Source organism: Apiospora aurea (genome assembly GCF_038362705.1).
Source record: "Apiospora aurea strain CBS 24483 chromosome Unknown utg000001l_segment0_segment0, whole genome shotgun sequence".
NCBI lineage: Eukaryota > Fungi > Ascomycota > Sordariomycetes > Amphisphaeriales > Apiosporaceae > Apiospora > Apiospora aurea.
The window spans coordinates 4042070-4067754 of record NW_027117388.1 but is presented as its reverse complement, the minus strand read 5'-3'; the positions used below and the strand labels follow the sequence as shown (position 1 = coordinate 4067754).

General features: G+C 54.5%; 9 protein-coding genes across 9 annotated transcripts; 7 read left to right on the top strand and 2 right to left on the bottom strand.

Moving 5' to 3' along the window:
- Nucleotides 1-535: 535 nt before the first annotated feature.
- Nucleotides 536-1797, top strand: PG986_001268 (uncharacterized protein). The gene is made up of 4 exons (XM_066837490.1): nt 536-575; nt 1085-1258; nt 1447-1600; nt 1671-1797. Coding segments are annotated over exons 1-3 (330 nt in total). The 5' UTR covers nt 536-573; the 3' UTR covers nt 1671-1797.
- A 793-nt stretch (nt 1798-2590) lies between these two features.
- Nucleotides 2591-4817, top strand: PG986_001267 (uncharacterized protein; the record flags this gene model as incomplete). Its single annotated transcript, XM_066837489.1, has 6 exons — nt 2591-2619; nt 2675-2731; nt 3136-3745; nt 3802-3948; nt 4004-4084; nt 4125-4817. The coding sequence occupies 6 exons, from the start codon at nt 2591-2593 to the stop codon at nt 4815-4817; spliced, it is 1617 nt and encodes a 538-aa protein (XP_066706382.1).
- An 839-nt stretch (nt 4818-5656) lies between these two features.
- Nucleotides 5657-7248, top strand: PG986_001266 (SCA7- zinc-binding domain-containing protein; the record flags this gene model as incomplete). Its single annotated transcript, XM_066837488.1, has 5 exons — nt 5657-5684; nt 5796-5933; nt 5996-6523; nt 6594-6770; nt 6854-7248. 5 exons carry the CDS (start codon nt 5657-5659, stop codon nt 7246-7248), a joined length of 1266 nt encoding a protein of 421 aa, XP_066706381.1.
- A 1609-nt stretch (nt 7249-8857) lies between these two features.
- PG986_001265 (uncharacterized protein) lies at nt 8858-10788 on the top strand (the record flags this gene model as incomplete). Its single annotated transcript, XM_066837487.1, has 3 exons — nt 8858-8998; nt 9352-9479; nt 9597-10788. 3 exons carry the CDS (start codon nt 8858-8860, stop codon nt 10786-10788), a joined length of 1461 nt encoding a protein of 486 aa, XP_066706380.1.
- Nucleotides 10789-11466: 678 nt separating this feature from the next.
- PG986_001264 (Nitric oxide synthase-interacting protein-like protein) lies at nt 11467-12677 on the bottom strand (the record flags this gene model as incomplete). Its single annotated transcript, XM_066837486.1, has 2 exons — nt 11467-12590; nt 12668-12677. 2 exons carry the CDS (start codon nt 12675-12677, stop codon nt 11467-11469), a joined length of 1134 nt encoding a protein of 377 aa, XP_066706379.1.
- Nucleotides 12678-13334: 657 nt separating this feature from the next.
- On the top strand, nt 13335-15086 carry PG986_001263 (Bctaz1; the record flags this gene model as incomplete). Its single annotated transcript, XM_066837485.1, has 4 exons — nt 13335-13578; nt 13735-13855; nt 13917-14209; nt 14356-15086. The coding sequence occupies 4 exons, from the start codon at nt 13335-13337 to the stop codon at nt 15084-15086; spliced, it is 1389 nt and encodes a 462-aa protein (XP_066706378.1).
- A 1056-nt stretch (nt 15087-16142) lies between these two features.
- PG986_001262 (putative PHO85-cyclin-dependent protein kinase) lies at nt 16143-17195 on the bottom strand (the record flags this gene model as incomplete). Its single annotated transcript, XM_066837484.1, has 2 exons — nt 16143-17063; nt 17127-17195. The coding sequence occupies 2 exons, from the start codon at nt 17193-17195 to the stop codon at nt 16143-16145; spliced, it is 990 nt and encodes a 329-aa protein (XP_066706377.1).
- A 1608-nt stretch (nt 17196-18803) lies between these two features.
- On the top strand, nt 18804-20950 carry PG986_001261 (uncharacterized protein; the record flags this gene model as incomplete). Its single annotated transcript, XM_066837483.1, has 3 exons — nt 18804-19757; nt 19807-19957; nt 20019-20950. The coding sequence occupies 3 exons, from the start codon at nt 18804-18806 to the stop codon at nt 20948-20950; spliced, it is 2037 nt and encodes a 678-aa protein (XP_066706376.1).
- A 955-nt stretch (nt 20951-21905) lies between these two features.
- On the top strand, nt 21906-24022 carry PG986_001260 (poly polymerase; the record flags this gene model as incomplete). Its single annotated transcript, XM_066837482.1, has 4 exons — nt 21906-22048; nt 22117-23534; nt 23630-23753; nt 23803-24022. The coding sequence occupies 4 exons, from the start codon at nt 21906-21908 to the stop codon at nt 24020-24022; spliced, it is 1905 nt and encodes a 634-aa protein (XP_066706375.1).
- Nucleotides 24023-25685: the final 1663 nt, after the last annotated feature.

Here is a 25685-nt window from a genome sequence, read left to right as displayed (position 1 = left end):
TGATGAAGGCTTTTCGTGGACGGGCGGCAATCACATCACCGCGTTGCAGGGGTCGCGGCAGTAACCCCTGGACCCCCGATAATATCCAACGGACGTGCGAAACTAGCGCCAATCACCATGTCCAACCAAGTCTGCAGTGAACTCTCTCGCGCTGGACCGACCCGTGTAGCCCGTATCTAGAAAGGATCTGAATGGGACGCAACTCTCTGCCGGGGTGTCGGTAAGTTCACGACCAGCCAGGAGACACGAACCAAGCCGCAAGCATGGAAGCATTGAAGCATCGCTGCCTGGGGCGCTGGTGTGCAGCCGATGGAGGATTCTCCTATCTCCTTGACACATCATGCAGCTGAAGAAGGATGGATGCTTGCAACACAGCTTTCGCAGATCATTATGTTGTGGGCAAGTGGTTTCTGCGTCTGTCAGAAGGAAGACACGCCAATGCCAGTTTATGAATGATTGATAATCGGACATCCAGACAGTGACATGGATCGCCCCTGCCCTGCGGAGGCAGGCCAGTAGGCAGGCCTTGCTCGCGATGATTCCTACCCAGAACCCCTCTCCTGCTCCCGCTGCATGTAAGTATCGTACGGTTATGTTCGTTTGCGTTTGCGTTGAGCGCCGTGGTTCTCGATGGCGCAGACGGCTACTCGACCCAGCCAAAAATGTATGACGAGGCAGTTTGTCAGTGGTGGAGGATGGGCGGCTTGGCTGGGCAAAAGAAAAGAGGATGAGATGCACGAACCAATAGTTAAAAATTGCTTAAATGTGATATCCGACAACCCACGACGACTTGGACGCACTTTGAATTTCCCATCAAGTGTCTTGCCGTGCTAACTCATTGACAAACGGTTGACGGAGTACTTCCATAAGCGTACCGGTCATGAACTTAACGACTGGTGCTTTGTCACGGGCGGCTCGGTTCTACCAAATGTACATATGCACGCAATCAATACAGTTGGCCCCTCCCTGAATCCCTACGTGCAATCGCTTCTCATCATTAACCTGGAACCTTGTCGTCATGAGCTTTGTCTGTCCAAGCGTATCAGAAAAGCACGTCTGAATACGATAACTCCCTCACCTACAGGCTACAGCATGCAGGATGGGCTGCGAGGCGGGGACAGACGGACCTTCGGCCTCTTCAAATCGTCCGCTTTTGCTGCTGCTGCTGCTGGCTGCTGGCTGCTGGCTGCGAACTGCGTAATGCGTTCAGTCAGTCAGGGTTCGCAGTTGGACCTGCCGTCCATAACATATGTCAAATGTATGTACATGTAGCCATCCGATGCGCTGCCTGACTGCATTCAGCTATAATAAGAGACCGGACTGATCCTGGTGAACGTGCTCTGTCTGGCCCAGAGACCCGGCTCGTTGCCACATGACCACAGCGCCAAGCTCATCGGCCCTCCCTTCTTTTCTGGCAGTTGAGGTCTATGTATCCACCTTTTCCAGAACCCAAGGCTCCCACTCCAAGCAGGAGGGAGTTCTTCTACCTCCCCTTCCTGCCTTCATGCCCTTCTGGCCTCCCCCGGCGAGTCCCATATTGGTTTCGGAATCTCCACCATCTGGGCTCCGCCCATCGATCCAAATGGCCAGCACATGCTAGGTGAGTTGTCCCCGAACACAGACGCGTATAGACTACCTCAGTGACCTACACACAATACCCCAATCTATAGTTACGCGGCAACACTATGCGTAGATGGCGTGCTTGGTTCTGGTTCTGGTGCTGTGTGCCGCCATCGTCATTCTCCCATCCTCCGGGCCTTTAGAGAAGGAGGTGATTGTGGCACCTGCATGGACTAGGGTGCTTCGGCCGTCCCTCACGTACATGTATGCATGTAGGTAGTAGGTATTGGGTACTGGAGGCGCCTCCACCAATACTTGGGTGGTGCCCCCCCGTCTATCCCGTTCTCTATTTAGTGTCCACCTAGGCAATTGATTGTCCCCTGCCCGATCCACGAGCTCGAGATTTCTTATTTGATCGCAAGGGGTGGCGCCGCCTCCGGTGACCACGAACGAACTCTTCGCCTCGGGATACAAGTATCTGCCTGCGTCGATCCTGCAGCCAAACCAACCGTTAAAGCCGTTGGCCGTTTATTGTTAGTCTGCTTGCTTGCATCTGCATTCGAATTCGATTCCACCTTGGGAGCGAGACCTGGCGGTCTACTCTACTATCTACTTTTTTTCTCGATACCCCCCCAAAAAGTCCCTGGATCTTGCTCTTTGGCGCGAGGACCCGCGTTCTTCCAGCTTGCCAACTATACCCCTTCCAGAAGAGCAAGTGGGAAAGAGAGAGGAAGAGTGTTTGTGGAGAATTAACAGAACGGAGAAGCAGGAACAAGACGATACGCGGCATTCCATCTTGAGGAACGCTTATATATACTTGCTCTCTCGGCCAGCCCCTTCGACGAACTGCTTTCCTCTTTGGATAAGCTTTGACGTGTCCCAGTGGTGCCAGTGGAGAGGCTTCGGGCATGCACCGCACACGACTCGCACCTCAGCAGCATCCCATCCCTAAGCTTCATGCCTTACTTGGTAAACTGTTCGTCTGATTACCCATTGTTCGCAGCACGGAATACCCCCGTTCTTTTGCACCATGGTCTATTGCGGCAAGGCGTCTCAAGGGTATGTACGACAAGACTGCCTTTCCATGCTGTCCTACCTCCCTACTTTCTGCCAGGCAGGGACTAATCAAGAAGAAAACAGATGCCAAAGCTGTCGGACTAGACGCATTAAGGTATGCACTGCAGAGAAACAAACTCCCGCCCCAGCCTCCAGCTACCCGCTCGTCGGGTCGGTCTCTGTGCCCCCAACCAGGCCTTGCATTGCCTCTCGGTTCGAGTGAACCTAGTATAGTAGAGAGGTCATCCCATCATGCTCCACTTCCTTCTACTTCCTTCTCAGCCCAAATGCAAAGGGCAAACATACGAGCTTTCCACCTTGCTGCATCCCGTTCTTCATCAAACGCGATGCCTCCTTTCCACTGCAATCGGACAAGCCATGTGGCTCGGTTACCGGTTCATGTGGCATCCATCCATATACCCCGCCATTGGCGATCCTGGTGCGGGGGGAGCCGATCGACTGACCGAGACCTGTGAAAATGTAGTGCGATAAAGTCAAACCAGAATGCTCGCAATGCAGACGCGTTGCGAAGAAGTGCCCTGGATACCGAGACCAGCTGTCGCTGATGTTCCGGGATGAGACCAGCAAAGTCGTTCAAAAGTCCCACGCATCATGGGGAACAACCTCTCCAGATCAGGCCCACCAGCCCTCATCGGCCGTCTCGACAGTTCCATCATATTCATCATGGTCCTCCTCGTCATCCCCCTCGTCAACCACATCTAGCGATGGCTCAAGCCCTCCATACAGGAGGCCATCGACAGCAGTTGCGACGAGACGTAATCCGCAAGGCCTCTCGCCCAGGATCTGTATGACGGTGGAGCCGACTATAGAACAGAAGGGCTATCGGTTTTTCTTGGATCGTTACCTTTTGGGCCAGCCGGATGCCCCGCAAAGCTCGGAACAGCTAGCTGCCTATGCTAGCGGGCCAGATGCCCTGCAAAATGTCATGGTGGCTGTCGGCCTTGCTGGACTCTCCAACACACAAGGAGACCGGGCAATGAATGTTCTGTCGCGGCAAAAGTATACCGATGCCTTGAGACAGACTTCGCAGTTGATCGCTGCAAAACCGACACAGCCGGGCACCGTCATGTTCCCCGTGCGGGCCGTGATAACACTCGCTCTATTCGAGGTCAGCATCTTCCCGGAGACGAAACAATGTACTGGCCCACAACTAACATCGAACAGATTGTGCAAGGTGGTGGCTCGAAACTATCGACGGGGACTGCCAATATTCATATCCATGGTGCCATTGCGCTTCTTCGCGGTGTCTTGCCGATACGTACAGCGCCTGCCGGCGGGGTGCGGGGCATATTGCAACTCATGTTTTCCCTCGTAGGTGGCCCCTGTCAAAGTGGTAGGCTGATCCGCCGTGCTAATTGTACACCAGTTCATCCCTTCCCAGCTCACCGAGACTCCCCTCCCTGCTGTGTTCTTTGAAGCCCTAGAGTTCTGCAAACCGGCGCTACCCGTAAAGGAGCAATGCTGCTGCGACTTAGCTATCACGATAGCTCGTTTCCCTTCGCGTGGTCTCTACCCTGAAAACGCTGAAGCTTACGGATGGGGATATTGTGACAGAGGGCATCCTTCGACAACTACTAGAACTTGACGATATATTTGAAGGCCTGGAGACTGGTCTGCAAGCAGCATACCCCTTTTATGTCGAAGAGGGCGACTTCCCTCCAGCGGCGGTATTCCAGGGGAAATACCACGCGTATAGCGAGATCTGGGGCGCACGACTATGGAACCATCTTCGCTGGGCTAGGATTCTCGTGGTCCAAAAACTCCTGGACGTGAGCAATGAGTGCCCGATCTCCGGCTCTGTGATGCTGCCAAAGCCACGACGGGATCAATGTTATAGTACCGCAATCAGGATGGCGGAAGACACCATCACCAGCACGCCGTCTCATTGGCACCACCCCATGTTAGATCAAGCATCGGCGAAGAAGTTTGCCGCAGGAGGCAAAGGAGGTTCGGGTGGTGTTGGACTACCAGCACTTTTATGGCATCTCAAAATCGCAGGCTGTGCCCCGGGGGTCCCGCCAGAGTACTGGGACTGGACGTACAACCTCATCCAAGTCGTATGGAAGAACATGGGTATGCATCACGCACTTGCGCTGGCCGAAGTGATGGAGGGCCACCGAGCGGGTCTGGAACAACTGGCCATAGACCGGATTCTCAAGAAAGAAGACGAGGACTGGTAAAAAGCAGAGGAAATGGCGTATTTCTTTGTCAGAAGGCACGAAAAGCGCACAGCAACTACAGAGCAACAGACTCCGAGACTCGCATCTGTATTTGGATTTGCTTCGGGATGGTGGGCGGGTTGGGTACGGGACGCTACATGGTCTTGCAACCGCGGAAGGGATTGTACATTAGGGATGTGATGATATATTGGAACGGACAACCGTATATACAAAAAAAAAAAAAGTCAAAACATGAAGAAACGAGCTGTGTTTATATGTGGCAATTGGGAGGATGCTTTTACAGCAAGCACCATTGTGGCGTATGGCCAGACCTCCCTTTCTGTCTCGGCTGAAAGCACGGTATTTTTATTTCCTTTCACTAAACCCATTGCAGCATCGCCCAGGCACATATCTCGGCTAGACTGCGCATGAGAGAAGTGCAGTGGAAAGCAGGACTTGTTCATGTGCACTTATCCTCTTACTGTGCAACCCCGCGATCTCGATATTGACATCAAATTGACCCATCCATCTCGGGAGAGTCGACGGCCCCGCTGTACGTATACGTACTGTACCTGATACCTAATACCGAACGCACGTGCGCCACTGGGCGATAAGCGTCTTATCTTAGGAACCTCTCGACAACCTTACGTTCTTACGCTAGCTCCGGTCGCAACTCCAATTCCACGCCCAGGCCGCTGCGTGGGTATTTCCGGCCGACGCGACAACCAACATCGCGACCTCATTCCATCAAAATTCCATCCATCCACGGCAGCTTCCATCGCCAGTCAGCAATTGACTGCAGGATCGGCCGCTGAATTGCCGATTAGCACCATAACCGATTGTTGGTTTGTTGCGCGACAATGCCTACCGCGTCGGAGGGGCGCAAAGGTACGTCGCATCCACACATCCGCCTTGATGCCTGGCCACAGCGCCGTTCACAGAGACGACGCTAAATCGCTCAACCACTTGGCTGACACGATCTATTTGTTTAATTGGCAGGCCCCGACGACCAAGGAACCATCAACGTTGCTTCGAAGAAGATGTCCAAGGATAGGGTCAACGGCCCCATCAAGCTTAAGAAGCAGCCACCCAAGCAGACTAAGCCGGGTAACTGGAGAGACGGCAGCGTCGCCGATGGTAGGTCTCCTCCGTGGGGACTAGGGTGATCGATTTCCTGACTGCTGACGTGGTGACTGCAGATGATAACAATAACAAGAAGAAGAAGCGCAGTGAAAGCCCCTCAGCTGCCTTGGGGATTTCTTCCCCAAGTCCGCTGGTCAACCCTCTCGATGACCACTCGCGCGAAACCTTCGAGACCGGCCGGCCCCTGGAAGACGGATTCCCTCTACAGCAATGTAAACACTGCAAGAAGGGCATCATACGGAACGCCGCTAAGGACCACATTGCGCAATGCCTGAAAATTAAGAAAGAGAAGGCGCAGCGCAAAAAGGAAGCTCGAGAGGCGCGCGAGCGGGCAAAGGAGGAGGCCCGGCAAGAGGAAGCGCGGAAGAACGACGGAGATGGCGATACCAAGATGGATGACGACAGCGATGACGACGAAGACGGCTCTCTCGAGAAGAAGGGTAAGGCCAACAAGAAGGTGGCCGGCAAGAAGGTCGACGGCGAGGCCAAAGGGAAGAAACGCAAGGCCGACGGAGACGCCGAGAAAGGGCCAAAGAACAAGAAGAAGAAGGAGGAGCCGAAACCCAAGGCCCCCAAGCCCAAAGGTACCCTTACTGGAACCCTGCAGATGACCCTCCGCCCCCGGCCCCGTTAACCAAACTTCTCGCGATCTAGGTCCCGTGGATGTCGAGAAGCAATGCGGTGTCCTACTGCCGAATGGCCAGCCCTGCGCTCGTTCCTTGACATGCAAGAGCCATAGTATGGGTGCGAAACGAGCGGTGGCAGGCAGATCACTCCCGTATGATATGCTACTTGCTGCATACCAGAAGAAGAACCAAGCGAAGCAGCAAAGTAAGTCTACCAAGTGTTTCTCATTCTACCTATGCTATCCTGGAGGAATGGCGATGGCGGGGACGGCTGCTGATTCCAAACAGAGGCCGCATTGGATGCGAATGCCCCGTTAGAAGACGACGACGAGGCGAACGCCGGCCCGGTCGACTCGGACGAAGAGACGGCTGCGGTCATGAATGCCCTCGCGCATTGGAACCCGCAACCCGTAATACCCCCGCCGATATTTACCCCGATCAAACGCACATACCAATTGGCCAGACTTCACGAACAGCTGCAGACGGCAACAAATGGCGGGCGAACCAACATCTTCAAGGTTGTCGGCTTTGGGGCGCAAAGGCTGCCCGAGAACCAGCTGGACAACAACGTGGACATGGAAGATGCGCCTGGCGAGCCTGATTTCCCCGTAGCAAGCGCGCGTTCTTCTAGCTTCAGCATGCAAGCCCCCTCCAGGCGCCCCTCGGTGGCCAGCCGCGCTTAGAGGGCTAACGCGGCCCCAGAGGCCATGTCTCCCTGGAGAGGGGGTGTACATTATCTAGCGAACCAGACCAACGTGGTACGGGGTGCCTACCTTGGGGTCCCGCGTCCGCAGCAGGTTCGCAAGAGGCAGCAAGAGGAGCTTCCTCTGTCGCCAACAACCGCCCGGAGGGGCCCACGAAGATGACGGGCATCTGGGCGGGTTTCTTTTTTCAACACTTGTACGAAATAGGCACAGCATGGCGTACGGTTTGCACGGCGTTCACGGTATACCAGGGTTGGATGCCCATCGTTTGCGTATTCATTTTTTCGCTCTTGGCAAGCGGCCAGGAAGAGGCATCATTGGGGTAGGCGTTTTTCTCAGGGGAAAAGAGACAGCAAATCAGGTAACGGGTTTGCAATGATTTATAGCGATTGAATGATGGCATTGACCTAAGCGAGGTACGCTTACCCATCCAGTTATCATACTGTTGTCGGGAAAAAAGCCGATGGCATCGAGTAGACAAGAACCTGAAAATGAGTAGTCATTCAGGCTGAAGCACGCTTTGCAACGGTACCTACTCACTCACCCTGACGGCTGTGAAGCTACCTCGGGCCATGTTCGGTAGAGATAAGGTGGACAACTCACACGTTGACGCCCAAACCCAAAGTGCAGGCGGACTGGCGAGGCGCATGAGATTGGCTATGGTTCGCCTTGCGTGGTTTTCGGCAATCTATTGGGGTTGAGATCTGCCACGTCCCCATAGGCTGCTGTGCTACCAGCTTGGGAATGTTTGAAATAGAAATTGGGGATGAATCATTGATGTACAAAAGTTGGGTAGTAGTCCAGATTAACATTACACTGGATAGAATGGATGGCGGGGTACAAGGATGGACCTGGGGAAAAGCAGCCCAGCGCGCTTCAGCTGTGGCCCTGGGGCCCTGTGGGTGAGGTGTGGGCAACAGAGGCGCCAACGCCCGCCTGCTCGCTTGGCTTTTGCTTGTCGGCGGCAATGACGTCGATTCGCGCAACAACCGGTTGTTTGCCGAACCTCGGGTCAGCCAGCTATAGGCTGGCGGCTGGCTCATTCATCAACAGTCCGTCTTTGACTTACAGCCCAATACCCAAACACACCAGACTGTACTCTAGACGCCGTTACTCGTCACATCACGTTTGTTTGTTCTTGGAGCCTTGGAGCCTAAGACGTGTACACGCAACCCAAGGGCCCCAAGGGCAGCAAACGAACACCAGCCAGTCAGCCCTGCAGGCGGTAGGCTTGACCAAGTACCTACTGCACCGGGCAGCGAAAGCTGGGCTGGGCTATCTGTCCATTATTCACTATCCAGGCCTGTTTACGAGGAAACGGCAAGCCAGTTGGCAGCATTGCGACTTGATGTCGGATATCGACTTACACCCAGCATAACGCACGCATCCTTTCGTGCCCAATACCCAATTACCACCTTGTGCCCACCCCCTCGGATTGCTGAAAACTGCTTTCCTCTTTACTGGCATTCCATCCAAGTGGCGACTTGTGTTTTCATCACTTGTGTTGGCTCTCCCCAGAAGAATATAACCTCGGATCTACTTTGTTTCGCCGCCTCTCTTGAACATCTACTTCTTTTACCTACTCATCATGTCAGCCACATCCTTACGGACGACCCTCCACGACATACTTCCCGCCCTTCATCACGCCCTCTCCGGTGCCACGGGAACAGCCATCGCAACATGTACGACGTATCCACTCTCTCTAGTTCTTACGCGGTTACAAGCACAGGTGAGTACCAAGTAATATCCGCTTGCCGAGTCCTCTCAGACCTTGTTCAACAGTCCACAAACACATGGCCGTTCCACTGCGTAGTGTGCCCTCATGGGCCTAGCTAGCTCTGGACCTCGCCCTCACCGAGGCCACGTTCACGGAGCCCCATTAGCCATGCCCATCAGGTACACTGGAGCACTATACCATGCCTGCGATCCAGATCCTCTTAATAACCTTCGATCCACTGCCCCATCCCGATTTGATACCCACCTGTACACGCCATCCATCCGCGTTCAACCCCAGTCCAGCCAACCCCTTTTGGGCATCTCGACGTGTAAACATGCCACTAACGCTATATGACACCGAACCAGCGACAACTAGCTCGGGAAGGCGTTCTTCCCGCCGAAGAAAAGTACGAAGGCATCATCGAAGCCTTTTCGCGGATCTGTGCTGGTGCAGAGGGCAAGGAGGATGGCGAAGGGTGGAAAGCTCTCTATACGTAAGTACCTCTTGTCCCGCTGTACTTGCCTGATACCCACAACCCCCTTTACATGATCTTGTAACAGTCGGGACGACGGAAGAAGAGGTGTATGACTAACGTGGGTTGTCAAACTAGTGGCCTGACACAAGACGTCACCAAATCTGTCTTGGACTCTTTCCTCTTCTTTTTGTTCTATGAGCTGTTCCAGTCCCGTCTGCGTGGTCCACGGAGCAGCAGTGGCAACTCCAAGGGCTCTGGTGTCCTCGCCGAGCTCGCCGTCGGTGTCGCGGCAGGCGCCTGCTCCCGGGCCCTCACGACCCCTATCGCGACCATCGTGGCGCGGAAGCAGACCGCCGCCCTCGTGGACAACCAGGACTCGGGCGCCACCTCTGTTGCCGACCTCAGCGTCCGGGAGATCGCGGCCGCGATCCGCCGTGAAAAGGGGCTCGCGGGCCTCTGGTCGGGCTATTCGGCGAGCCTGGTGCTGACGCTCAACCCGAGCTTGACCTTCTTTCTCCAGGAGTTCTTCAAACGCGCCCTCCTCTCGAGCGACCGCTGGGACGAGCCCGGATCGGGCCTGACCTTCTTGTTGGCCGCCGTCAGCAAGGCCGTCGCGAGCTCCGTCACGTACCCCTTCCAGATCGCCAAGTCGCGCTTGCAAGTCAGCACGGTGCCTGCCGAGCCGGAGGCCGAGGCCGAAGGAGAAAAGCAAGAAAACGGCAGCAGCAGCGGCGGCGGCGAGGATGCCGCTCGGGACGTGGAGAAGGAAGTCGAGGCCAAGCTCAGTGCCGTCCGCGCCGTCCAGAAGCTGGCCCGCCGCAGCATCTTCGGCACCCTCGTCGCCATTGCGCGCGAGGAGGGCGTCGCGGCGCTCTACGACGGCCTGCCCGGCGAGCTGCTCAAGGGCTTCTTCAGCCACGGGACCACCATGGTGGCCAAGGACGTCGTGCACAAGCTGCTGTTCAAGCTGTACCTCTTCCTCGCGGGCGTGCTGCGCGAGATGCGGGTGCGGAGGGGACGGGCGTCACAGCGGATGCAGAGGATGGTGTCGCCGACTGGAGGGGGCTCGAGGGAGACGAATAACTACTCTATGCACGACGACGACGATGCTGGGTCGGGACAGGACCTGCCTCGGGCCCTAAAGTTCCGAAACGACTTCTCCGAGATCGCGCGGGCGATGCGGATGGACCGGGACTCGCCGAGGCGGCCGTGGGGTTGGTTCCTCAGCGGTGGTGGAGGGAGCAAGAGCCCGAACAGCGTCCTGGATGGCGACGCGGCGGGTTTCATTGTGAACGTGACGGATCCGTCGCAGCGGAAGATACCTTAATGGGGCTTATGTTGGTACATGATCTGGGTTTGGTCTTTGAAGAAAAGGAGGTTCCAGTACCCCTTGTAAGGAAGAAAGCCTGGGTTCAAGTTGTTTTCCATTGCTGTACTACTTCCTGTTTGTTGGTTCTTGGATGGGTTGGGTGGCTTGTGGGGGGCCTTGAAGTTTTTCCGTTTTACACTGTACACATGTAATATCTTTGTATTACCTACTGTAAGCTAGCTGCGTTACAGCCGGTGTTGCTGTTCTGGGAGCATTTTCTTGGGTTGTTTGCTGGAGCACGGGGGCACACATGGGGAGTTTCCCTGGGGGTTTCTTTTTTACGATAGCGAATCATTTCCGTTTTTCATTTCATTTGGCACCTAATCTTCTCTTATCTCGGGGGTTGCAGTTGAAAGCCTTCAGATACTTTCTATCTAGACTTCTAGATCTAGAAATGAACACGAGGATTCGTGAGATTTATGCCATATGGGTATGCTGCGGTAGAGGTGAGCCAGCATGGCTATATACTTAAGCTCTAAAGACCACGTTAGCAAGACACTGTCCATTGGACTCTATAGTTGTACCGGCATAGGTGAAGTAAGCGGCTCACACAGGATTGTAGTCATAGTGCTGCTGCCAATCCTTCTCGACGAAGGGGAAATAGTACGGGGGCGGCGAGACGCTTGTACGCAGCTCTCAGCACTGGAAAGCTACCCCTGATTTTTGGACCTGGTTCGCACCACCGGCTGAGAAGCCAGTGCCCTCACTCCGGAGTTCGACGAGGCCCGGTTTTATTCTCTCCTTTTCCTTCTTTTTGCTCTTGGTCGCGCCTTCGTCCCCTCGGTCTACGAGGTCAGTCTCACAAACATAGCACCGTAGTCCTTCGGGATCTACTCCCTCGGCATGCGGATCGTGGTGGCCGCTCGGCCGCATGAACCTATCCACGCAGTTCCGGCAGAGCACGTGTCCGCAGGGGCGGGCCAGCATCGCCCTCGACGAGTTGCTCAGGGCCTTCTTGCACGAAGGGCATACCCTCTGCATCTTCTTGCTCTTGCCGGCCTTCTGCGCCGTCCCGTTGCCCTCCTCTTCCTCTTCTGTGAAGTGCACCGCGACCAAGGTGTGTAAGCTGTATGTATGGGGCTTGTCCTCGGGCGACGCCGGGCAGGTGGGTGTGGTCTTGGCCTTCTTCGTGACCTCGTGCAGGGTATCCTTGGTGTTGGAGGTGGGCGTGATGGACGGCACCCAGAAGGACGCGAGCTTGGGCTTCGCCGCCTTCTCGTCCTCGAGCGCCTTGCGGGCTTTCGCGCGGTCTTCCGACGCGATGCGCGATAGTTCCTGGTCGTCGAGCTCGAATTTCCGCTTGGTGCCCGTCGTGCCGTTGCTACTTCTGGTTTCTTCCGGTATTGTATCCGGAATAGTCGTCGTATCCTGGGTAGGCTTTTTCTTCTTCTCGCCCAACTTCCGCCCCGCGACGTCGAGCCCCCGCTGCGTCATCTCGAACTCGCGGACGGCACGCTCGTGCTCCTCGGCCTCCTGGCGGGCGGTGTCCTCGTCGCGGTCGCGGGCCTCGGCCTCGCGCAGCTTGTCCAGGCGCTTGATCTCCTTCCTCTGGGCCAGGATGTTGGACAGGACGCACTCGCGGCAGAAGAGGTCGCCGTGGGTGCAGGCGACGGGGTCGAGGGCGGGCTCGAGGCACAGGCGGCACGAGGAGAAGGGCAGGAAGGACTCGCGCGACAGGGTGGCCGAGGTCGAGGACCAGGCCTTCTTGGCCTGCTCGCGCTCGTGCGAGGTGAAGACGGCGCGGCTCGTGTTGCGTTTGCCTGGGACAGGAATGTCAATGATTTGCTCTGCAAGCAAGCAATGGCTGGATTGAGGCCATTGGGACATATGAACTTACTGTGCGACATGTTGGCAGTGTGGCCGGTATGAGGTATGTAGAACAAGCAAATACCTACCCAAGTGAATACCTGCGAGCGGAAGGTCAGAGAGAGCTAGGAGGCTCCGTCGTTACGTTATCGCAGAAAGCCAAGCCCAGAGTCCAAGCTTCCTAGGGCGATTTATTCTAGAAACCCATGCCCCCACCTTCCCCTACCAGCAGCCCTGAATTCAGCGACTGCAAGGCCTGGAAAGCCTGGAAAGGCGCCTGCCTGCCTGAGCCTTAGCGGGCGTCGGATTCCGGGGCCACACTGCAACAAACTGGAGATGGACTGATGGACTGATGGACTGATGGACCCGTCCGCGCTTACTCGCTTTGCGGCTCTCGCTTACTCGCTGTCTCCTTCGAAAAATCATTCCAATCGCCCCAACCCGCTTCGCTTGAGGCTGTCGTCATTGCGACAAGGGCTTCGCCTTCTTGATGTTTGGCCACTCCTTCCGTCGCTCTTTTCCTTCGTCACCCTGCGCGCCTTTTGCAATTGACCTGCGAGCCTTTTTCTCCTAGAATGTACATTTTGGTGGAATCGCCCTGTAATCTCGTGCTTTATTGCTCATGCGCCGTCATTGTACTAGTATTGGGACCTTTTCGAGGGAGCGCCAGTGAGAGTAAGAGGGAACATTGACCAGCCATGGCCAGCAACACTCCCTATACCCCCGAGTCCATGGCGACCAACACCGCCGTGAGGACGCCCCTGGACCAGCCCAGTCTGTCATGGCGCATGTCCTCGTCCTTCATCCTCGGCGCAACTAGCATGCTGTGTCGAGGCTTTTTGTACGGCCTGAACACGGTTGAGACGACGGGTCTGGATCGGTTTCTGGAGCTACTAGACAAGAGAAAAGACGTGGACAAGAGGGAGAGAGGTCTCATTACAGGTGGGTTCCTCCTATACAAGCCTATGTCTTCACTGAAATACCATTTTATGTTCCCAAGTTCAAGTTCAAGTGCTGACCGGTAGATCAGTGTGTAATCATGTTAGCGTGTAAGTGTCTCAACCAAAGTCACATTACTATGAAATGGCAACTCATCAGCCGTCGTGACGTACAGGATGGACGACCCAATCATGTGGGGAATATTACCAGCACGATATGCCTTCAATCCCACCAACCTGCGATGGGGACTAGGGGCTCACGATATATGTTTCAAGAATAAGTGAGCAACTCTGTCCGGTTTCGACGTCCCCTGCCCGTGAGACTTACGCATAACCCCCCAGAGCCCTATCGACTTTCTTCAGCCTGGGCCAGGTGCTGCCCACGCACCGAGCATCGTACTCGCCTCATGGCGGTGCTTTCCAGGCCACGATACCCCAGGCCATCCGGCTGCTATCAGCACAACCCTTTGGCAGCTTGCAGCCCGGCTCTCTTGATGAGGCTTCCTCCAAGGCCCTCGGCGCCGCTGATATACATGATCCTTTCACTTCCGGCGACGGTCTGACTTATTCCACTGACGGCAACGATTCTTTTGTTGCCCCCTCCATCTACGCCCAGAATCGTCTGGCTTGGGTCCGTAAGTAGTACCCCTAGATGCCCCTTTCAAGGGTGCTGGCCCCCTTTACCTACCCCTTGGTAGCCTCCTCCTTTCTTTGTATAACGCCCCCTGTTTGGGGGTGACGACTCGTAGGTGTTTGATCACTCTCTAACTCTTATTCATAGACATCTTCCCCGAAGGATGCATCCACCAGCACCAGTCCATGACCATGCGCTACTTCAAATGGGGCGTCGCCCGTCTCATTCTCGAGTCGGAGCCCATGCCCGACATGCTGCCCATGTTCATCGACGGCACCCAGAACATCATGTCGGAGGAGCGCACCTTTCCCCGTTTTCTGCCGCGCGGGGGCCACAAGTTCCACATCACGTTTGGCGAGCTCCTCGATATGGAGGCCACGTTCGGGGATCTGCGCCGGAAATGGCAGGAGCTGGTCCGCAAAGACCGGCTGAGAGCGCTGGGCAAAGCGGAAAACGATGCCTCCGCAAAAACCTGGAGTAGCAATTCGCCATGGGCATCGCTGTCGTCGCTCTGGCCATCCAAGAGCTCATCGACATCGACCCCTGAAACGACAGTACCACCATCATCGTCATCGAGCGATTCCGACAGCCCGTTACAACTACAACAGCAGTCGACAACTCTCCAAAGCCGAAAGAGGACCAGCGGCCAGCTAGCCATGGGCGAGCTCAGCGAGGAGCTCAAGTACGGCGCCGAAGCCCAGGCGCTGCGCATCGAGGTAGCCCGCCGCGTCCGCGACGAAATCGAGAAGCTGCGCGTCAGTCTCGGCTACCCCGAGGACGATCCCAAGCTCGCTCTGGCCGAGACGTGGGCCAAGGAGCCTGCCGGTGCCCGTCGCTTCAAGAGTGAAGTCGACGGGAGCTTGGTCACGAAAGAGTAATAAATATCCATTGTGTATGGACAGAAACCCCCAGCTAATACCCATGTGAAGCGAGGGAAATACGTCCAAGACGAAGATAACTAGGGGTTTGGGTTTGTAAATAAAGATCGTATTGTTCGAACAAAACAGACACCGGAAATCAGTAGCCAATACACCATATCAAGAAGCATATTATTTCTCAAGGGGGCATATGCAATCACACTACAGGGACAGGAGCAAGTCATGGGGAAAGCCAAGACGATTAGTTTGATTCTCTGGCTGCAGAGCTACTAACTATTACGTCTATCATCAAACATTACCATTTGCTCTAGAAACGCCTGCTCCGTCTTATCTCGTCTGCGGCTTCGGCCTTCCAATGACAGACAAGCAAACAATGCAATCCCCAAGATAAAACAAATGCGCTGATGGAAGGTAGAGAATCAAGTACGAATCGACCGCTTATGCCCCCCGAGTAAACACAACACCCTCTGTTCCTTAGCGTCTCGCGCATATTCTGTTCCTTGGTCGGCCTTGGTCATCTCCTGACCATTATTGATGTCATCAAAGAAGAATAAACCCCCCAGCGCCTTGTCCCAGATAAATAAAGCTGCTGATGATAAAGGGGCCCGGAGATGTTGGGAATCGGGTCTGTAAGAGTGTCCAGAAGCTGTGTTTGGTACGGATGTCTGTAGTTCTAGATCCCATTGATCGAATCAGAGTGAGGGGATGAAAGAGTTGTTGGACAGCTTTAATGTGTCGTGGTATGTGAAAGTACCAGGTCGGAGCGGTTCTAGTGTCTATGGAGTGACGGTACAACAGAGAAGTAGAAGGTAATAGACTTGTTCTGATGTAGGCCAACTCGGATATGCTAAGCGTTATGGAGGTGGTCTTTGGTAAATTGAATGATCCTAGCAAAGCTCAGAGACTTGCCAGGGAAGGATATCTAGGGTCATCCCGCCGTAGCTGTACGAGTGCCTTGGCGACTGCTAATTGCGAATGGTTGTCATATCTCATAACAGGGCATGCGAATAACGTCGATGGCGCTTATGTGGTCACTGGATCTTGAAATGAGCCCGATTAATAGCCAGATTCATACTGACCACCTTGAGAGGGTACGGACTGTGGCGCGAAACCCCTATGCTGCTGCATAGCCTGCTGTTGTTGCATCAGGTGTTGCTGATGAATGTCGCTGAACCAAGGGTGCTGCAGGGCATCATGCGCGCTGATGCGCATCTCCGGCCTGAGGACAAGCATTCGTTGTAAGAGGTCGATACCCAGGCTGTCGATCTGTGGGAGGATTTGACGGAGATCTTGAGTGGCATACATCTGGAAAGTCGGCTTGTATTCGGAGAATTGTGTGATGCCGGGCCATGTTCGTTCAGTGGGCGTGCCCATGATTCGGAAAATGCGGATGATCTGATCCTCGTTCGTCGTACCAGGGAAAAGCGGCCGCCCAGTGTACATCTCAGCCATGATGCAGCCTGCAGACCAGATGTCGATGCTAGTGTTGTAGGTTCGGCTGCCGAGCAGGACATCAGGTGCACGGTACCAGAGTGTAACAACCTCATTGGAGAAGGTGTTGACGGGGATTCCAAAGGCTCGTGCCAGACCGAAGTCGCCCAGCTTCAGCATGCCCTTGGGACTGATCAGAAGGTTCTGAGGCTTCAAGTCGCGATGAAGAACACGATTCTGATGACAGAAGTCGATGCCCTTTAACAGCTGGTACATGAAGGACTTGATGACTTGGGGCTTCAGGGCCCCTCGCTCACCATGGGTGTCCATATACTTTTTAAGATCGCCGTCCATGAACTCGAACACCAACATCAGCTTATTCTCGGTGTGGATGACATCATGGAGCGCAACAATGTTCTCGTGCTTGAGTTCCTTCATCAAGGAGATTTCTCGGATTGCGGTCGATGGCGTGCCTTCCTCCGAGTCCAGGTGAATTTCTTTCAACGCAACCAGTTCGCCGGTCTGTCGGTTACGGCCCTTGAATACCTGTATTGCGCATAAGGTTAGTACTCAACGAGGCAGGCGCGCCATGTTTTGGGGTCCACGTACGGTAGCATATGTTCCTTCTCCGAGCTTCTCCAGCTGCTGGAAGGAGCTGGGATGTCTCTTGGCGTCCATGATGATGGCGGATCGTGTTGTCTTGTCGGGTTTCGGGAAGATTGTGAAGTGAGGAAGGGGGGGCAGGAGCCTGACGGTCAGTGTGCTCGGGGTCGAACAGTAGACTGCCTGAAGTGCAGGTCTTGCTCAGGATATCCAAGGCTGGGCTGCCACGGGCTCCTGGCTGAACGGCCTTCTCCGCCGTTTTGAGGGTTGGAGGGTGAACGGGCGGGTTTCTGGAAAGACTGTTCGGCCCGCCTGCACTCGAGATGCAAGGAACGGGGTGGTGGATGGGTGGGTTTGGTGCAAGAAGCAAAAGTGTGGTATGAAGAGTGAGGGAGGGATAAATGTTGGCAAGGCGAGGGAATGAAGCAAGTCAAATATCGCGGAAGGGGTTTGCAGAGAAACCTTGCACTTCCCGCTGCTGGGGTGGTGGTCTAGATTGTGCAGTGCAGGCGCTTATCCTCAGGCCGTTGGAAGTCTGGGATTGAGATCCAATGAGGGGCAAAATTCCGTGGCCACGCAAAAGGCAAGGTTGAATGAAGAGGGGGGAGGGGGGGCCTACTGTATGGGAAACCCCGGCCGCAGGACCCAGAACAGGACCCTTAGCAGAATCTTAGCACCTGGAGATTCTATCGTCGACTTTCTAAGTTGGGAACCCCCTGCCCGACTTCCAGTTATTTGAGTCACTTGGTGTTCTTCGCAGAAGGCGGGCAACCAGCGGCTCCCTGAGCAAGTTTTGGTTGTTCTCAGCAGTCAGCACGCACCCAGCCGCGATATCAGCAAATCTGCGCTGTACTTTAGGTACTTGCCTACCTTAGGTATGCTATGGATGAATGATCAGTTTGGTGTCACTGCGGAGTTGGCCTACCCCAACGATGATTGAATACTAATACACTCCTGACACTTCTGACTGCCCGATCCCCACTCTCTTTCTATATTAAGTACATATTGTATGCGGCAGGTAGGTAGGTACTTACTAAATCGTGGAGTATATAGGTAGCATTGTACTTACATCACGCACCACCAACCTCCGACTACCTCGTTGCAGAACCGCTGCTGTAGAGGTTGGGTTGAGCAGGAGGTAGGCGTATCGAGCGAGGCATTCAATGTTGTGAGTTGCTGCAAGCCATCCTAGTCCGGCGGGCAGGGTTCGCCCTGCGCCTATTTCCATCATTCGGTTTCGACACAGAAGGCTGGCAAGGTAAGCAAAGGCAGGCAAAGGTCACCCACCAACTCCGAGCTTGGATGCACGTGTTCATCCGCGGCAGGTTGTACCTTACACAGTCGATGCGATGCGGGGTCTCGAGGCTAGCGCGTCCCTTTATCAGACCCAAGCCCAAGACCCCCCGGGCCAGGACCAGGACCAGGACCACGTCCCATCTTCCGTCTCTCGACACACTTACACACCTGACATGGCATGTTCGTCGTCTATGCCATCCATCAACTCCATTAAACCACTATCACAGCTCTATCAAATGGACTGATTCTCTCGTATTACGCATCTGCCTCCACTCTTGATCTATGTGCCTTTCAAATAGCCGTAACATCTACACCTAGGCACACCGTGCCGCCCCTATCTCCCAGATCTATTGACGTATCCGTCCATGTAACCCCTCGTCTGCAAACATGCGCCCACTTCCCGGCGACGATGCCTTCGGGCGCCACCGCGCGACCGACTACCCACCACGCGCCATCACCACTGCCAACAACCAGATGTCCTTTTTCCTCGCCGACGAGGCTACCTTGGATGCATGCCTCGAGCGCCCAACCATCCCCCGTCCGAGAGATGCGAGAAAGGCACATGACTCGGCTGCTGCGGCTGGACGTAAAGATGATAGAGAGCCAGACATTTCACGACATCAAGATATTGCCCGGCAGTCTGCCCCCAGAGACGGAGGGCTGGCGTTGGCGCCGTCGCCAGTGCCACGCGCTTCAGTCGCGACGCACAGCCCGGCATCTATCCGGTCGCATGATTTCCAGTCTCTGTCACGGCCCATAACGCCCATGACGCTGGGAACCTCATGCGGCGGGTCCATCATCAGCACTCCATCCTCAAGACGGAACTCGCTCTCGGGTTCCATCTCAGAGATCGCTGTCAGCTCGGATGAGGATGACGAGCCCCTCCGACGGGAAATCTCGTCCATAATGGACAGCGGAAGCGCCCCGCAACTTGTTATGCCCAGCATCCAGATGCCTAGCCGTAGGCCATTCACCGATGTTGGCAAAAGTATCGGGCGTCTCAAGGTGCTGGTCGCTGGAGACTCTGACGTTGGGAAGACCTCTTTAATCAAAGCCATCGTGCAAACATGCGAACACATCGTGCATGTTGATCCTATAGTCTCACCCGCCAACAGCAGAAGATCCTCACGAATCAACGACAAAACGACGGGACCAAGAAGAAAGCCTTCCGATTCTACTACCCAGATTACCGAGATTTTCGCTAGCACCAAGCCATATCCTGAATGGTGGGCGGAGCTTGAAGGCTCTCGTGTTGACTCGAGGCGGAAGAGTCTTGGCGACAATGTCCTTGATCGTAATATCTGTTTTGTAGACACCCCAGGCTATGGAAGAGGGTCATCGGTAAGTCCGCAAAACAATGTTGACAGTTGTAGCCTGCTGACGATTATAGGCCATGGAGGGTATCGTGCCCTGTGTTGATTATGTGGAATCGCATCTTGCCCGAGCGTCTTCAGACTCCTTGAATGACCAAGAAATGCTTCACTTATTCGGCGGCGGCGGCGGCTTTCAGGTAGATGCGGTTTTGTACATGATTGATGGCGGTATGAAGCGCACTCTTCCTGCACCCGCATGTGAGTATTGGGCTGACGATGTGACGCTTAGGTCTCAAGCCTGCTGATGTCGAATATATCCGGCGCCTGGCGGCCTTGACGAATGTTATCCCGCTCCTTGCCAGAGCAGATAGTCATTCGACCGACGACGTCAAATCTCTAAAGCAGAAGATCTCTCGTCAACTTGACGAGTCTGGCATCCAGCCCTTCTCCTTCTCCTCGATCAACATCGATACGATTTCTTCAGGTGCCCTGTCTGGGTTGTATGCTGTGTCGAGTGCCACCGGCTCGGACCACGACGTGATGGACGCTAGTTTATTGATGAGTTCCGAATATGTGCAGCCACTGGTTCCCACAGAGCTAGGTGCACTGGTCGAGCAACTCCTTAGCCCCAATGGGTCCTCATGGCTACGCCATTCCGCTGTCAAGAAGTACCTTCGATGGCGCGAGGTCGCAAATCCTTCACGGCCGAAGAGTCTATATCGACCCCTGAGCCTCCCGCCCACACAGGCGGCTTCTCCCATGGCCCCTACTTCTTTGGCGCTCGCCCGGATCAACTCTCCAGCTCGCAATCGTGATCCGCCTCAACTTCGCCTGGTAGACTGGGCTGCCGAGCTCCAGAGGAGTATGATCAACGAGAGAGTGCAGTACGAGGCACTTGGAGCAATGTGGTTAACGGAAAAACTTGACGAATGTGTTAAAGAGGGCACACTGGTGCCTGTGAATGTACCAAAGGCCGGCAGGCCCGGCAAGAAACGAAGCATGAAGCGTAAATCATCACGATGTACCCTTCGTCACCAAGACCCCCTTGGCCTACTCCAAGTGGTGGCGGACATGAAAGCGAAAGGTTGGGTTGCCTTGGAGTTCCTGGGCGGCCTTGGCATTATTGGCGGTTTGGCCTACCTGCTAGCGAGACAGCGCTGGCAATCGGAGCCGGCGCCGCTCGCAGATGAGTGGGCAAGGCTTTGGGGAATGGACTTTTGAGAGGGAGGAATGGAGTTCTCAGGTTCATGTATCTATCTTTCGACGCCGATTAATAACCCCAGCTCGTAGCAGCGGGGACGGGACGGACACTGGCCAAATATACCAAGCTATGGCATGTTCCGATTTGAAAAACACAAGGATTGTTTACCCACCACTGTTGACGATGCCTGTACAACTCATCCCGGGTAAGGAGGTATGCAAATGCACCGTAGGCAGACGTCTGGGTACATACGTACCTACTTACTTAGCACCTAATGTAGATGGCCCGTGAGGTTGGTGCATGTAAAACGGATGTATGATAGACGCCGAGTTTTATCGGGATTGAAAGGGAGTGTTGGTTTGAGGGAAACATTCATGGCTATTGCGGCTTTGCTTCTCAACGCAATACGATGTTCTTTTGTGGGTTGTTTGATTTGATGTTTCTCTCTTTCACTTTTTTCCGAAAACACGAATTTGAATCTCAGTCCACCACCCGAGTGTGCCTGGCGATAACGTAAAGGGCAGGAGTGTAGACGCGCGCTAGTTGCCCACAATCACCCAAAGGTGGATCCTGCCTGCCCAGAGCTGCCCAGAGCAGAGGCTAAGCTAACAGCTAGTGCGCAGGCAGGTAAAGAAGTAGGTTCAATTCAATACGAGCTAACAACCCTTCGACAATCATCAATCCAGGACGAGGGTCGCGCATTTTCACTTCCATCCCACCAGAGCAACGCAGACGACGACGCAACCTTGGAAGTCGCAAACGTTCGCGTCTTTCGTCCCCTGCGCCAACCTCTGATCAAGTATTCATTCGTTACTCTCGTGGCCCAGGCATCGGCGCAATACACACCTCAACCTGCCGCGTCATTGTTGTTGATGGCCGCTGTGTAAACTCGTCCGGGCTCCCTCGGTACAAGAGTCTTCGCTGCAAAGCCTTTGTCCATCAGACTCTCCTTCTTCCACAACCGACGATCCGAACATGTCGAGCGAGCGGAGTTGGGGAATCACCCCTCCTGTCTCGACCGCCCTGCCAACTCCCGCCGAGACCCAAGCAAGCAATGCCTTACTCGAAGAATTGAAGCGACAGGGCACCTTCGAGTCGGCCGAGGAAACCAACACCAGGTTAGTCAGCTGAAACAAGTCCAGCACAGGGTTGCCCATCGACTAATGAAATCCTCCTCGCCATCCAGGAAAAAGGTCCTCGCCGACATCCAAAGAATCGTCGATGAGCTCGTGCGAAGGATCGCAAAGGAGAAATATCCTCGTAATCCCACCCTGATCCGAGACGCCCGCGGCGAAGTCTTCACATATGGCAGCTTCTGCTTGGGCGTATACGGCCCTGGCTCCGATATAGATACGCTGGTTGTTGCCCCCAAATATGTGACGCGACAAGATTACTTCGAACACTTACCAAAGATGCTCGAGGAAATGGCCCCCAAGGGTGCTGTTACGGACTTGACTCCTGTCGAGGATGCATTCGTACCCATCATCAAATTTGAGTATTGGGGCATTAGCATTGATTTAATTTTCTCCAGAATCGCGACGTTGGACCAGTTCCCACCCCATGGCCAGCTGAAGCTTAGCGACAACTCCTACTTACGTGGCCTCGACGACGCCGAGCTACGATCGGTCAACGGCACACGAGTCACCAACGAGATCCTCAACCTCGTACCCGAGCAGAGCACCTTTCGCCTCGCTCTGCGCGCCATCAAGTTGTGGGCTCAAAGACGTGCGATATACGCCAACATCGTCGGTTTTCCGGGTGGTGTTGTTTGGGCCATGCTGGTCGCCCGTGTCTGCCAGCTCTATCCAAAAGCTACCAGTGCTACCATCGTCGCCAAGTTCTTCCACCTTATCAGACAATGGCCATGGCCGCAGCCAGTCATGTTGAAAGCTATGGAGGAGGGACCTCTGAATGTCCGCGTTTGGAATCCGAAGGTGTACAGGGGTGACAGCTTCCATTTGATGCCCGTCATCACCCCGGCGTATCCCGAGATGTGCTCGACCTTCAATATCACCCACTCGAACAAGGAGGTCATACAGAGAGAGCTCCTTCGGGCAGGTCAAATCGCGGGCCAGATCATGGCAGGCAAGCTGCCGTGGAAAGAATTGTTTGTGAAACACAGCTTCTTCACTCAGGGTTACAAGTATTACCTCGCCATCATAAGTACGTCCAAGGAAGATGAGGCGCATAAGATCTGGTCTGGATATATCGAGTCGAAAGTGAGAATTCTGGTTGCGAGCCTCGAAAAGCACCACTCCATCGCCATTGCCCACCCGTTCAACAAAGGCTTCGAGCGGCGGCATCGGGTGCAGAACGCGCAGGAATTCGAGGCCGTCATGGACGGAAGCATGTCTTTTATTGTCAAAGAAGACGAGAAGAAGGACGAGGCGCCCGTTAAGAGCGATGCCAATGGTGTCAAGGCCGAGGGCGAAGAGCCGGCAAGCTCCAACGGCCAAGCAGTACCCAGTGCCGAGCCTAACTCGGCAAATCCTGATGTCAAAGCTGAACCTGAAGATAGCAAGACTGGCGAGTTGAAAGATGTCCCCACGTCCAACTTACTTGTGTATACGACAACCCATTACATCGGGCTAGAGCTCGCTGAAGGTAGGTGTGCCTCGTACACAGACCCTTACACCACCAATTTCTTAAAACGAAGTCTCCGTCTTCTTCTGTCTTTGGGAAAGTAACTAACCTTGCAGGTGCCAAATCTTTGGATCTCTCCTACCAAGTTAACGAGTTTAAGGACACGTGCTTCGGGTGGGACAAGTATAAAGACAAGCCTCTATCCAAGCTTAGTTCTTTAAGCGTTCAGCACGTCAAGAGGTACGCAAACGGAGTGAACCCTTAATGGTTTTCAACTAATACGCCACAGCATCAACTTGCCAGACGACGTGTTTGAGCCTGGCGAGGTCAAGCCTACCCGGCAACCTAAGAAACCGGGCGCCCTTGCCAACGGAGCTCAACGAAAGCGCCCTGCGCCGAACGACGGCGGCCTCCCCCGCCGAAACGCCCGCAATCGACTAATCCGGCTTCACTGGCCGCCGCCACTTGAGGGACCGAGCCGAATTCCAACGATTACTAATCTAGAATAGGACGCCCTGTATATGCGTTGTGTACAAAAGCCAGGTAACGGGCGTTAGTTCCCAGTGAGATGAGATGGCTATAATGCCCCTAGCCCTTTCTCCAGGGTCAGCCAGCAAGAGACAGGCGAGCCGAATGCTGGCTGACGGACCTCAGAGCGTGGTACGATCGCGTACTGATTTACTTGACAGTTGCTGCTGAAATTGCCCAGGCCTAGAAGAAGGCCTCCTTCGTACTTCTCGACATCCATTTTATTTGCACTTGAACCACATACGTGGCTGGGGAGATAAGATCCCTGCAGGATCCCGGATCGATAGGAGTTTTCGGCTCGTGTATCTAGGAAAACCCCATGCCAGCAGATCAATAAATTAGCTTTCTGAGGCACAAGCGCCTCGGCCTTTCCAATTGCTTGTTCTTGCTTGCGTCATGTGTGGTGCTAACTCAATAGCACTTGAGTGTAGTAGGCGTGAAATTGACAGACGGATGACCTACGTTCGATCGCGGCATCTTTCCTACAACACCCGCCCTGTCAGTTCCTGCAGCCGTGCACTTTGATTTTCTGTCTCGCAACGGCCCAGCATGTCCGTTAGCCTACACGTCCTCGTGGTTGTGTGTTCACAAATCAATTAGGATATGGATCATGCACCGGCAAGACCCGACATGGCTGTCAGATCTGATACTCAAATGCTGGGCATGGTGTTTGCAAGACCAATGACGTGCAGGTAAACAGGCAGTTCTATTTACTCATTACCTTATAGTGGCTGCATCAACAGTGGACTTATATAAGTAATCGAAAAAGGGGGTGCCAACTGTTGTAATACCAGTGCACCTTTCGGAAGTCGCCCTGTGATCCGATCGGCAAAGAGGCCCGCCAGTCTGGGTCGAATCTTATCCGAACCAACCTGTCGGTCTTGTTATTTGTCCTTTACCAGGGATTGCCAGGTCCTTCGGTAAACATTGTTGAGCAGCAATACGAGCTTTCTCGTGGTCCAATCGTATGTATATATAGCTGCAGCCGAGACATAAAGTACGCCCCAGGGACTGGTTCGGTGCTCGACCAACCAATGAAGACATGTACAGGGTTGGAATCAAGTCGAGTGGCTTCGGCGCCCGCCACTTCCAGCCACAAAAGCCCGACAGCTATATTGACATGTCTGATGTCTGGCGTTGGAGGTTTTCCCAGCTCTCTCGTCACCTGCAACCGGTATGAAACCCCAATGCACGCCCAGAGCTGCAATGCACCGTAACCTGGTTACGAATGGCTGTTAGGCAAGCAACAGTCCTCCCATAGTCCCACCACCAGGGGGAGCGCGTCAATATGCGCAAGACCGAGAACTTGCTACCATGAAAGCGAAGTTAGCGAGGGCTAAACGAACCGACAACGCATACCAATATTCTGTCTGTTCTATACCTATTTTTTGCCCGACATGCAGGCGGCGGCACTTGAATTAGATTTGCCCGGTATGATTTTGTTTTAGCCCATTGCAGATTGCGTGGAGAATGGCAGATGTGACGGTAACCCCAAAAATCCACCATGCCGGCTCGTTGGCATTGGCCGACCTGCACACCCATCCTCGGATTTAAGCGCCCAGATGGTCCAAATTTGGACTCGCTGCACACCCAAGCAGCCAATCTCTGACGGTCATGTACGTTCGAGCCGTTCCCCTGGCCCCC